The 13,858-nt window shown below is 41.1% G+C and overlaps 1 protein-coding gene and 1 pseudogene across 2 annotated transcripts in view; one reads left to right on the forward strand and one right to left on the reverse strand.

Moving 5' to 3' along the window:
- The first annotated feature begins 2,028 nt into the window (after positions 1–2,028).
- Positions 2,029–2,164, forward strand: LOC112440317 (U2 spliceosomal RNA; annotated as a pseudogene).
- Positions 2,109–13,858, reverse strand: part of STK38 (serine/threonine kinase 38) — a 53,934-nt gene continuing 42,184 nt past the window's right edge. For both annotated transcript variants that reach the window (XM_003818904.6, XM_008972314.4), the window contains exons 10-14: positions 8,074–8,191; positions 6,577–6,700; positions 5,999–6,094; positions 4,930–5,024; positions 2,109–4,134 (exon numbers count right to left, since the gene is read on the reverse strand). In XM_003818904.6, coding sequence (XP_003818952.2) covers positions 4,004–4,134; positions 4,930–5,024; positions 5,999–6,094; positions 6,577–6,700; positions 8,074–8,191 — 564 coding nt within the window. In that variant the 3' untranslated portion in view covers positions 2,109–4,003. The remainder of the gene's footprint in view (positions 4,135–4,929; positions 5,025–5,998; positions 6,095–6,576; positions 6,701–8,073; positions 8,192–13,858) is intronic.

Consider the following 13,858-nt stretch of genomic DNA (forward strand, 5'->3'; position numbering starts at 1 on the left):
TTGTTGGGAATTCTCTCAAACTGATCTGCAATTCAGAACCACGGTGAGCTCCCTGTTGCCTCACCAGACTGCCTGGAACTGAGCTTGAATGTTGCTTGGGCAAGGTGTTTTTTCTCTGAAAATGTGCGTGAAAAAGCATCACGAAGGCCGTTTTTGTCAGTGTTGGCTTTGATGGATCATTCCAGAGAAATATGCTCTGTAGGAAATGAAAATATCATTCACTGAATCCTTCTGAATTCAATTAAAAACACCACTTGGGTTACACAGAAGCCCAGGAGAACCAGGACAAGGCGATCTAAAAAAGTTCCAAGGAAATAATTCTGACAAAGAGCATTACCAACTGATGGCAGAAGGGGACTCTTACTAAGCTGTACAGATGAGTTTCCAAATTGGCAATCTGTTTTGCAGAACCTGAGTATTAATCCTGAAGGAACTCATGTGAATCTTACTTTTGACTTTTTTTTTTTTTTTTTTTTTGGAGACAGAGTCTCACTCTGTCACCCAGGCTGGAGTGCAGTGGCACAATCTTGGCTCATTGCCACCTCCACCTCCCAGGCTCAAGTGATTCTCCCACCTCAGACTCCTGAGCATCTGGGACTACAGACACGTGCCACCATGCTAATTTTTTGTATTTTTGGTAGAGGCAGGGTTTCGCCATGTTGCCCAGGTTGGTCTTGAACTAACTGCGCTCAAGCGATCCACTCACTTCAGCCTCCCAAAGTGCTGGGATTAAAGCATGAGCCATCATGCCCAGCCCTTTGAAAGTAATTCTAAGAGCAACAATGGATCAAGCTGGTATCCACCCATCAACAGTCAGAAAAGCAGCCTGGGTAATTTAGATACAGGGGAGAGGAGTACTAAATAAATGCCAATCAACCAAGCCAACTACGAAGAAACAGGTACCAAAGAAAATTGTGATGCATTCCTGAACTGGGAGACATCGAATGATATGATTTTGGTTTCATTTTAGTATGAAATTTTCTAACTACCCCAATGAGAGTAGGAAACAGAATTTCTGTCAACAGGATCGACACTGAGCCAGTGTTGCCCAACATGTTTCTTAGGATTCATAAGCCTTAGAAAGACATTACCCATTCTGGCTGCATTTAGCTTCCTCTGCCTGCAGTTTCTACTCTAGCTGGTCTTTGCCCCTCCCTTCTGGACTCCTTGAGGTGCTTTTCCCTACCCAGAAAGGGGCTAACAAGTGGGGCATATGGGACTCCTCCAGCATACAACATCTCAGAGACAGAACCCTGCTCTGATGGACACAGGGCTGAACAATTCCATCTTTTTTTTTTTTTTTTTTTTTTGAGACGGAGTCTCGCTCTATCACCCAGGCTGGAGTGCAATGACACGATCTCAGCTCACTGCAACCTCCGCCTCCCAGGTTCAAGCGATTCTCCTGCCTCAGCCTGCTGAGTAGCTGAGACTACAGGCTCGTGCCACCATGCCCGGCTAATTTTTGTATTTTTAGTAAAGACGGGGTTTCACTATGTTAGCCAGGATGGTCTCAATCTTTCCTGACCTTGTGATCCCCCTGCCTCGGCCTCCCAAAGTCCTAGGATTACAGGTGTGAGACACCACACCCAGCCAACAATTCCATCTTATGAGCTCATGAGATTCCTCGTTGACTGCAGGCTGCGAAAAAATGGGGCTGGGCTGTAAAAGGCTGTACAAAAGGTCCACCAGATGACAGCACTTTTGTCAGGATGTGTGTGCCCTTGGCCTTACTGTGAGGGGAGGGCCCACTGCCCTGCAACACTGAGGTGGGTGGAAGAAGCACATGTAGTCGGGGCAAGAGAAGTCTCTTCATAAGGACAGTGATTCAGGAGACTAGCTCCCTAAGAACAAAAGTCAGTCCCAGCTTCCCTGAGATGGAAAAGCACTTTGCATGAAGATGGTGATACAGTTTTGAAATTAACACTCGAAATTAGGCGTTGTAATGGTTTGTGGACAAAGGGGTTAAAAGCAGCCATCAGCACTCTGCCTCTAAGTTATATGCCACTATCTGCTTTAAATCACATCACAATCCCTTCTCAGCCTTTTTGCTAAGATCAAATGCAGTATCTGTTCTTATCAGTTTAATAAATCACACCACATATTTCCACTACTGTTTTTACACAGTTTATTCAGAAGTTTAAAAGTTAAAATGTGGGCATTTTCCCCTGAAACAAATCATCCCCTGCCACTCCCCAACACAAAGACTCTCCCAACACCGCAGTTCCTTCTCTTTACCCAGGCTTACCACACATTCTTGCAAAACACACAGGAGTCAACACCCCAACTATTTGGTAATACAAAGAGACTACAAAGTCACACAAAACAATCTCATTTACTTCCTTTTCACTAGCAGGCTATGAATGAAAGACTGAGAGGCAAACACATCACCTTCATCCAGAGTTGAGACTTCCCTAACCTTTTTTCTCCCTCTAAGAGGTTAAAATCCAAAGTAGTTTCACTGACAACTGTAACTCTGATATTCCATTTTTCTCTTCTGAATGGCTAAGCTAGGACATACTTTCCTTTCAAAGCTGATCTTCACAACCTCAAGACTGGCAGAAAGCAGGCTCCCAGCTGCAGCTCGGCCACAATACTTTGCAACAGGCAAAGTTCCCACATAGGTGCAAATGATGCTTTAAGAGTTATCAAAACTTTTTAAAAAATAATGCATTAATATGGAGCCTCCACATTTTTCTGACGAAATTCCTCTAAAGGTGGTGGCAGCTGTGAAACAGAAGGCACTTTGTGCTAAAATTCAGAGGGTCTCTCAAGAGAGAACGCCACAGCAGAGAGACCCAATCCGCCTAAGTTGCAGGCGACCCTTTAGGGTGGGGAGGAGTATCCCCCAGGAAGGCATCTGCAAAGGAAAAAATTGTAATCATGATTCCAAGGCAAAATGGCTAAAGTTGGGAGAGAAGAAATACCAAGAGAGAAGACAAAACATGGCTGCGCCAAGGACTGAGGAGTGAGCTTTACAAGGACTTGTCAGCTGGCTCTGTACTTCTATTGGGCTGGTTCCTTCACCATTTCCAAAGGGGTTCTGGAGACCTTGCAGGAACAGGAACAGCACCTTAGCCAAGAGGGTTCCAGGCCTCCTGCCTAGGCCTGGGCTCTCCTCGTTAGGTTCCCAGGAATAAATTGAGTTCCCATTGGCAGCACTTGCAGGTATTGCTGGTCCACGGCAAGATCTGTCTTAGGGATTTTCTGGTACAGCCGTGAAGAGAAAGTGAGGGTTTTCCACATAATCCGGGATTTCTTGGCAATGCCCAAAGACTTTCTGGGCCTTCTAAGAGCAACAGTGGATCAAGCTGGTAACCCCCATCAACACTCAGAAAAGCAGCATGGGTATTTTAGATGGGGGACAGGAGGAGATAAATCAATGGATTGACAGTCTTTATCTTAGTACCATAAATAAAGTGCACCATGAATGGAGGCTATAAGCCACTCGCCTGAGGCTGAGGTATGGGTAGAAACTACCATCACCACCCTCAGGGTGGCGGATCATTTCCTTCAGCCAGAATCCTGGCTGCTGAGACTGTCTTTATTGCTTTATTTCCTTAGTACTATGGAACTTTTAGCTATAAAGGAAATACTTGGTGGGCTTGGCAGAGAGCGTGTCACAAAATTACAGGAACTGGCTGATATTCGATGACTATACACGACAATCTCCATAATGTTGGATGATGGCTGTTTTTCCCCTTCATTCTGATGAACTTAGGAAAACTCAAGTTATTTTTAAAACACCTATCAAATTGGCTCATGATGCTTCTCTTCCAAAGCAGGATAGCTGTTTATGGCCGATGTAGTAGAAATGGTTGTCTTTGTTTACAGTTTTTCAGATGCATTATGGAAGAAAATCCTCTTACTACCACATTTCAGGAGACTTTACTATGACATATTGGTGGGTTCCATCAACTTCTTGGAAGCTCTTCAAGAGTGTGAGAGGAAAAGCATGATGTTATACAAAGAACTCTGCTCCACATAGGATTCCGTGGCAAGAGTACTATTTTGCTGCTTTCATGTAGGAAGGTATTGCCCCCCTTGCAGTCAGGCCCTCAAAGCGCTTGTACGTGTAATTGATGAAGACCCAGTCTTTGTTCTTGTAGTCAGTCTCAGGATGATTACTTGTGGCCACTGGGAAAGAAATAGATGTGAGAGTTGATTCACTGCCTTACCTCCAATGGACTGCTCACGGTGCTGAAGACAGGACTATGAAGAACACACCAGTTTCTATTTGGGAAAGCTTATTTTTCACTCTCTGAATTTTTTTTTTTTTTTTTTTTTTTGAGACAGAGTCTTGCTCTGTCGCCAGGCTGGAGTGCAGTGGCGTCATCTCAGCTCACTGCAACCTTGCCTCCCGGGTTCAAACAATCCTTCTGCCTCAGCCTCCCCAGTAGCTGGGACTACAGGCACATGCCACCACACCCAGCTAATTTTTGTATTTTTAGTAGAGATAGAGTTTCACCATGTTGGCCAGGATGGTCTCGATCTCTTGACCTTGTGATCTGCCCACCTCGGCCTCCCAAAGTGCTGGGATTTCAGGCATGAGCCACTGCGCCTGGCCTCTATGAATTTTCTACATTTTCTTGCTCATGTTCTTTAAATCTCATATTTCTTCACAAATTTTTTAATGTTTTATTTTCCCATTCCTGTCATTTCAGATTACCTAACACTTAGTAAATAACAAAAGAACAGATTTTTGTGACTTACTCACCCAGTTGAGCAGTCTAAACATGGGAGCTGATACTCATTTTCCATTCACCAAGGTTTCACCACTACCCAGCATAAGAACTAGAAAAGTACTTACAAAGAACCTGAAGAAATGAAATTCCTCTCCATGTTCACTACCCTGATTTGTAAACATCCTCCCAAAATTGGGGGTAAATAATGTGCTTATAAGGCAGCAGGAGACAATGCTGGTGGTGTTACCTGTTGGCTTAAGAATATCAGATTCTGGAAACTCATCGAAGTTTGAGGTATCATCAATGCTTTTGATTTCAATAGATATTGCAGCAGGTCTCTCTCTGCCAAGAATACACATGCCAAAAATTACTAAGTTAGTAATCAAATGGATCATACCAATCAAGTCTTTCTCCAAAAAAGACCCCTGGTCTGACATGAGAAGACTCTTCACTGGCAGGCAGCATTTATTTTCTCTGAAAAACTTATAAACACTGACCAACCAAGCCAACTGACTGTACCCAAAGTAAATTATGATTTTAAAAAAATAACTCAATCATTCATAGCGAGAAAGAAAGATAAGAATAACTAAAACCTGAAGTTAGTGCAACTCCCCCCATGGCCTGGCCTGTCTACTAAAAAGGGAAACTGAACCTCTAAATGTCCCCTTGTGTAGGGCTCTGCCCTTCTTCCACTGGAGGTGCCAAGTAGGATGGCTAAAAAAGTGGCAAAGGTAAAAAATCACAAGCAGCAAATCAGAACACAATTATAAAATAAATGAAAACTTCACCTTCTATTTAATAACCAATGAATGCTGAATGAGAAGGTCTGGACTACAGCAGGTGGTCTAGGCTCTCACGGCTATTGGCCGTAGTCTACTACCCCCACCATAACAATTTTCACTCTCCCTTTCCCTCTCCACTTCCACCCCTCCAATCTTTCCTCCACTCCTTTCTCCCTTCTCTATGTTCCAGTGATACCTTTCACCCTGTGGGCAGGAACAGTCCCGCTGGCGGGACCTAAGAGGTTGCTGAGTTCTAGGTAAAGGGTAATACGCTTCCTAGATGCTCCCTCCACCTAAAAAAACAAAGTTCACTTCACTTTGTAAATAACTGCTAGATTCAATATATTCCATGACACATGGCTGACAAAAAATCTAATGCCCAATCTTCACCATGAATGAAAATCAGGAAAAGACCCTAAATCTCTAAGAAGCTCTCTTCCCTTACTTGGCTTGCCAATGATGGTCCTTCCAAATTATTATTAAGTAAACTAGAGACTTTCTGAAATAATTCTGAAAGTGTTTATATGGATATACCTGATATGTTCCCAGTCAACGCCTTCAAAAAAAGAGTTACTTTTTATTTCCTCAACTCCAGGAGCTCCAATTCTATGTTCCCATTCACAGCAGAACCTGGAAAAGACAGAGGCCTTTCAGCACATCTCAAGCAGTCTCTTCAGAAAAAGAAAAACTTTTTTTTTTTTTTTTTTGAGACAGCATCTCACTCTGTCACCCAGGCTGGAGTGCAGTAGCACAATCATGGCTCACTGCAGCCTCAACTTCCTGGGCTCAAGGGATCCTCCCATCTCAGCCTCCCAAGTGGCTGGGACCACAGGTTCCACCACGCCCAGCCAATTTTTTCTTTTTAGAGGTGGGGTTTTGCTGTGTTGTCCAGGCTGGTCTCAAACTCCTGGGCTCAAGTGATCCCCCTGCCTCAGCCTGCCAAAGTGCTGGAATTATAGGTGTAAGCCACCATGCACAGCCTTTTTATTTGTTTAAAGAGAGGAATAGGAGGAAACAGAAAGCAGATTCAGGAGATAACAAAAGTTTTTTAAAAAATGGAATCATTCATATTAAAAAGCTGAGAAAGAAGGTGGAGGGATGTTCTCTAATACCTCAAAATTAGATCCTTGGCTTTCTCAGAGATGGGAACTTCTGGAGGAAAAGTCAAAGTTTCTTTCCAGTTCATCACCTTCTTATATGTCTCTTGAGGGGTCTCAGAACAGAAAGGTGGGTAGCCTGTAATAAAAAAGGAACTTCGGAGCTTTTACACTCCAGAACTTTGAATCTGACCGAGATTACTCTCCTTAATAAAATTCTATGTCTTTTTTTTTCTTTTTTTTTGAGACAGGGTCTCACTCTGTTACCTAGGCTGGGGTGCAGTGGCACAATCATGGTTCACTGCAGCCTTGAATTCCTGGGCTCAAGTGATCTTCCTGCCTCAGCCTTCCCAGTAGGTGGGACTACAGAAGAGCACCACCACACCCAGCTGATTTTTTATTTTTCTTTTGTAAAGACAGAGTCTTGCTATGTTGATCAGGCTTGTTTTGAACTCCTGGGTTTAAGGGATACTACCGCCTCGACCTCCCAAAGTGCTGGGATTACAGGCATAAGCCACTGTGCCCAGCCCGATTCTGTATGTCTTTAATGACTACTGGATTACTCTGTATGGCCATCCCTCCATGACACAGACAGGATTTCCACTTATCCCAGAAAATACCTGAACCTATTTTTCATTTTCCCCCAAACTCCCAGACCCAAAGTGAAATCATGCCTCTGGTACCACTAGGAAGTCAGCTTAATAGGTAGAGCTGGGAAAAGAAAGGAGGACATAAATAGAGTTGCAGGTGTGGGAATCACCACGCCCAAAGAAGAAATGAAAGGATGAAACAATATCATTCCAGAAATACCCTTATATGGGTAAAGTACCAAATAACTTGAATAAGAAAAAAGCATAGATTTTAAAAATGACCACCATGCCTCTTTTTGAGAACTACAGGCAAGAAGACAAACACGCACACACCCTATCACCCCATCTTCCCTCCAGACGGTGTACGCCCACCTCCACAGGCATCGTTCCCATGTTCCTGAAGCCAAAGCAGCCAGATAGACTCACTCGGAACCACCAAGGATATACTTAATCTAGTGCTCACTGGCATATGACCACCCCCACAGATGCGTCCCATAAATACAGAGACACACCAATACAATAAGAGGGAGAGAGGCCAGAGGGTCCCATGATTTGAAAGCTTTGACAGAGGAAGGGGGCGGCAAATTAGGAAAGTGAGGCAACGCCCAGTTGAAATGCTCTGCATACAACGGATATTTAATAAATGCTAGTGACTAAAAGAGCTTCTAGATGGAGAAGATGAAGGTATAAGAGAAAGAAAAACATAAAAAATGATCAGCAAAGCAATTGCAGGATGCCAGTAAGCCCAAGAATGGAGTGGGATACATCTTACTGAAAGAGGTGTCATCTGTCTAAAACAATTCACTTTGAAAGACAAGTAGGGAAATCACTTAGATCACTGCCAATTGAAACAGAGGCTGGTATCAATGTAAAAGTCTGTCATGGATGCACAGAAAAAGTCCTCTGAAACCATGCAACTTACCGATGAGCATCTCATACATGATCACCCCAAGCGACCACCAATCACAGAGCTTGTTGTACCCGGTCTGCATGAACACCTCAGGAGCAATGTAGTCAGGAGTGCCTACTGTGGAGAAGGCCTGAAACATGGACCACACATCAGGGAGGCCCAGCCAGGCAGGAGGTGCCCAGAGTTCTGTTCTAGAAACCAAAGGCTATGAGTAACACCAGAAGCTACCCCCAAGCTAAATAAGCAGGACTGCCCAGTAGCTTAATGGCAAGCTCGATTTCCCAAAGCACTTTCCAAAATGAACAATAAAGCTTTGTTAATGAGGCGGGAGACCCTTAACTATGAGTCACTAGGGCGAAGGCATCTGTGTCATAATAACTGGTATTACAATTTACTGAGCACCCATTAAGTACTAGGCTCTGTACTTAATATATATATTACATGAGTTTTATATATATATATATAACTTCATATACATGAGTCCATTTAATCCTGACGAAACTTTTCCAAGGAGGACCTTATTAGCTTAACTTTGCAGATACAATTTGATGCTCAAAATGGCTTTGCCTGAGACCCCAGAACTAGTTAGGTGGTAGAGCCCAGTTTAGAAATTAAATATCTGGCCGGGAGTGGTGGTTCACGCCTGTAATCCCAGCACTTTGAGAGGCTGAGGTGGGCGGATCACGAGGTCAAGAGATGGAGACCATCCTGGCCAACATGGTGAAAACCCGTCTCTACTAAAAATACAAAAATTAGCTGGGCGTGGTGGTGTGCACCTGTAGTCCTAGCTTCTCGGGAGGCTGAGGCAGGAGAATCGCTTGAACTCGGGAGGCGGAGGTTGCAGTGAGCCGAGATCGTGCCACTGCACTCCAGCCTGGCGACAGAGTGAGACTCTGTCTGAAAAAAAAAAAAAAAAAAAAAGGAATTATAGTATCTTACTCCAAACCATCCCTCTTTCTATGATACACATTCTTTGATTTGACACAATCATAAAGGGAAGCTATATGATCAAAAGCTAAAGTTATATCCTATAACTTAAACATTTATAAATACCTATTTACCAAACTTAATTGTTTTTGTATATAGTTCTTAGAGGAATGTTTTCTTTTTCTAAGAAATGGGGGTCTCCCTTTGTGGGCCCAGGCTGGAGTGCAGTGGCACGATGATGGCTCACCTCAAACTCCTAGGCTCAAGAGATCCTCCCACCTCAGCCACCATAGTAGCTAGGACCACAGGTGCATGCCACCACACCTTGCTAATTTTTTAATTTTTTTGTAGAGATGGGGTTTTGCCATCTTGCCCAGACTGGTCTTTAACTCCTGGCTCAAGTGATCCTCCCACCTCAGCCTCCCAAAGTGCTGGGATTACAGGTGTGAGCCACCGCACCTGACCAAGAGAAACATTTTCTGCATTCCAGTATTCTACTCTAACATACCAGGACTGCAAAATAAGAGGAGAAAGTACAATCAAAGCCTCCTAATGTGCTTAACATTTGAGGGCTTACCATGTGTAAGGCTCTGATCTAGGTGCTTTAAATATTATATAATTTTTAAAATTACAGTTGTATTGTTAAAACATGTATTATGAAATATTACAAACATACAGAAAAAAGGAACAGACAATACAATACAGACCCATTACCCACATTAAAAAGATTAATAATTTGCCATATTTGTCTCAGATCATTTGTCTTTTTTTTTTTTTTTTTTGAGATGAACCACACCTGGCTAATTTTTTGTATTTTTAGTAGAGACAGGGTTTCACCACATTGGCCAGGCTGGTCACAAACTCCTGACCTCAAGTGATCCACCCACCTCAGCCTCCCAAAGTACTGGGATTACAGGCGTGAGCCACCGCAACCGGCCTTGTTTGTCTTAACATTCGTTTTGAGATTTATTCATGTAGCTCTAGTTCACTCATTTCTCTGCCATATGCTATACTGTTATATAAATTAGTCACAATAGTTTTTATCTGTTCTTCTGTAATGGACAGTTACAGTGCTTCCAGTATTTCACTATGACAAGTAACACCTGAATAAACATTCTTTTAATACCTTCTTGGGCACTGTGCAAGCATTCCTCTAGAGTATTAACTAGAATATTGCTGAGCCTTGGGTTATAAGCATTTAAACTTGAGGTATCTTCCATGTCCTCCAAAGTAGTTAGTCCCTATTTAAACCAACCCCGGTGGGGATTAGCTTCTGGTGCTCCATATCTCATCAAGACTTGGCTTTGTCAGATTTTTTTTTATTTTTACCAATCTGATGAATATGAAATGGGATCTCTTTTTTTTTCTTTTTAAGAGATGGGGTCTTGCTCTGTCACCCGGGCTGGAGTGCAGTGGTATGATCATAGCTCACTGCAGCCTTGAAATTCTGGCCTCAAGGGATTCTCCTGCCTCAGCCTCCTGAGTAGCTGGGACTGTAGGGATGTGCCAGCATGGCTGGGATCTTGTTTTAATTTGCATTTACTTTATTTCAAGTAGGGTTGAGCACATATTCATATTTTAATTAGCCATCCAGGTTTTTATTATGAATTCCTATTCAGATCCTTTGTCCATTAGTATTTTTTAAGTTGTGTTGTCCTTTTTCTTATTGATTCATAGGAATTCTTTATGAATTCAGGACATTAATCTGTTTAAGATATTTGTATACTGCAAGTATCTTCTCCCAGATTGACGCTTGTTATTTTTATTGTGATTTTTTTAATGAAGTAGTATTTGTTACCAAAAGTAAATATGTCACATACATACATCTGTTAATTACATACATTATCAAATTATAATGCATAATCATGAAAATGAATAGCCACGAGTTCAACTGAAGAACCAAGGAATACCAATATTATTAAAGCTAAACATGTACTCCTCCTCGTCTCTCCTGCTTCTCTTAACCACTATGCTGAATTTCGTGTTTTGTCACTCCTCTGCTTTTAAAAAGAATTTTGCCATCTATCTCTCTAAATGAGATCTTAGTTTTATTTTTGAGCTTCATTAAAATGGTACCATTCTATACACAGTCTTCTGCTATTCGATTCTTCCTCTCAACTTTGTTTCTAAAATTGATTCACACTGTCACAAGTAGCTGTTCGTTCAATTATTTTTACTGCTGCAAAATATTCTATTCCAGAATGTAACTGTTTTCCTGTGGATGGACACTGGATTATTCCCAGTCTTTTGCTATTATGAAAATGCAATAAACATTCTTCTGAATGTCTCCTGGTTCACATGTGCAGTTTCTCCAGGGCCTATGACTAGGGGTAGAATTGCAGCGCTGTAGGGTGTACACATGAATTCTGAAAGATAATTCCAAAGTAGCTGTACTGTGTGGCTTGTCTTTTCATTTTTTTATGTCTTTTGATATATAGAAGGTTTTTTTTCCTTAAAGTAATAAAATAAACCAACTTTTTCCTTTATGAGCTGTAGTTCTTGTTTAAGAAATCCCTCTTTACTCTGAGGTCATAAAGATATTGCCCTGTATTTTCTTTAAAAATTTTTAAAGTTTAATTTCCCATCTAGAATTGACTTTTGCATATACTGTAAGGTAGGGATCCATTTTTTCCATATAGCTGTGTGTGTGTGTGTGTGTGTGTTTGTGTGTGTATGTGTGTATGATATATATTTAAATGCAGATATTAACACAAATGCCAGTGTTGTCTTTTGTCTTTAAGCTTTAAAAACTGACATGTGGATTAGGCCCTCTCCAAGAATTTTCATTCTAATCATAAAGGTAAGAAATTACAAACTCTTTAATTTAGAGATGAGGTTTACTCTACCAAAGATGAACGTAAATCTAAGCAGATCTTACTTGTTCAAAGATTTCCATTATAAAACCAGAGGTCTACTGCCAGAGGAAAAGAACTCCTTCAAGATACCAGTGCATTAAAAAAAAACTCTTAACGAGTTATAAAATATAGCAAACAACAGGCTCAAACCTGTGAAGGTAAAAGTATTGCTCTTATTCCAGAAACTAGAGTCTGCCATTGGAGCTCGCTCGCACTTTACCACACTTTTTATCACACCATCTGTACCAGGTGTGCCCTTTCCAATCTAAGGACTGCCCCCTTCCCAAACCTTTGTTGTTTTCCACACCAGGGTGTCCTCCAACTCCAACCTCATAAATCTGTACTCCAGTTTTTCCTTTTTTTGTCTGGGTATTTCAGGTGTCAATGAAAGTTGCTATCTGGAATAGCTCTGTTGGTTGTTAACAGTCATTTCAACTGAATGTGTTGTAACCTTATGATTTTGTGTCAGGGTTTTAGAAGAAATAAAGCAATTTAATTTCCTACTCACTTCTGTAAATTCAACCCTAAAAAATTAAACTGACCAAGATTGGATGCCTATGTGTCTATTACCTTTTATATCTGTAATTAACTTAAAGCTGACTCATATTAATCAGTTACTGGGGCCTAAGGTTATACAGGACGACATAACAATTTAAAACATTACAATATGATTTAAGCAGCCAAGGAATGAAGCTAAAGCCTCTACTTTTTTTAGTGATTCCCAATGGACTAAAAAGTAATAGGCTGAGTAGCAATTACATATGTTAGGCTTAACCTAGAGCAGTAAATTTATATTAACCATTAACAAATATCAATCTTCAGCTTGGTACTAGCTGAATGGGATCACTTACAAAAGGTCAAAGTAACACAGTTAATTAACATTTGGAAGACTGAGAGGTGGCTTCATTTTCTTCAAGTTATGAAAAGAGATAATATGAGGATGACCTTAATTTACACTTTCCCATTTCTACTGTATATAGTATAAAAAGGCAAGAACCTTAACCATAGCATCAGGGACTTAAGTTTATTCAGATTTTCAAAAATGTTTTTAACTATTAAATGACATTTAACTGCAAATACGAAAATTGTGAAATTGCTTTCCTTATAGAACTATAGAAATGGTTCCTCTAATCATGACATGACCCTTGGGTACACATCAAAGAGCACAAAGCTTGTCTTGGAATATAAGGAACAATTCAAAACACTTAAGCTTTATCCCCAAAATACTTGTCAGCACAGTAGCCAAAGGTTAAATCCTGGCCTGCAAAAAAAAAAAAAAAAAAAAAAAGAAAGAAAAAGAAAGAAAGAAAAGAAAAGAAAGAAAGAAAGAAAAGAAATCACAGATTCCTTACCTTCTGTTTCCAAAAAATAGATAAATATTAGTTTCCCAACAACGCAGGAGCTATTATTTAAGACATAACCTCTTCAGTGGAGGTTCTCCACATTGACTGCACAGCAGAATCACTCAGTCTTTTAAAAACCAGATACCCAGACTATATCCCAGACCAACTGAATCATAATTTCTGTGGGTGGAACCTGGACATCAACATGTTCTGAAGTTCCCCAAGTGATTTTGTTGTGCAACCAAGGTTAAAAACTACTCCTCTGTGGAGAGACATAATAGAAGCATCTGACCAAGTTTGTTCCTGACACTCCCTAATCCTCAACAAGATAAACCATTTTTCAACCACATACAGAATTCAGAAGTTTAAAGAGTCGCAGAGTTCCCAAGGAAGGGAGACTGTTTTGTAACTAACTGTACTAAACTGAAGATTTCCCAAGTAAATATTGTCTGAGGCCCCACTGATAGGTGGGCTTCAAATAAATCAAAACGAATGCAAGGCTTTCCTTTGACTCTTCCTTAAACCATCCCATAGGCTTCCATTTTCACATGTAACTGACTTCCACCTATTAGTGACCTACTAAGAGTGTTATTAAAGGTACTCTAGAGAACTGTAAATCAGTATTTTACTAGGAATTCTCACTGAAACACAGTATTTGGTAAACTTGCCAAG

The sequence above is a fragment of the Pan paniscus genome, chromosome 5 (genome assembly GCF_029289425.2).
Source record: "Pan paniscus chromosome 5, NHGRI_mPanPan1-v2.0_pri, whole genome shotgun sequence".
NCBI lineage: Eukaryota > Metazoa > Chordata > Mammalia > Primates > Hominidae > Pan > Pan paniscus.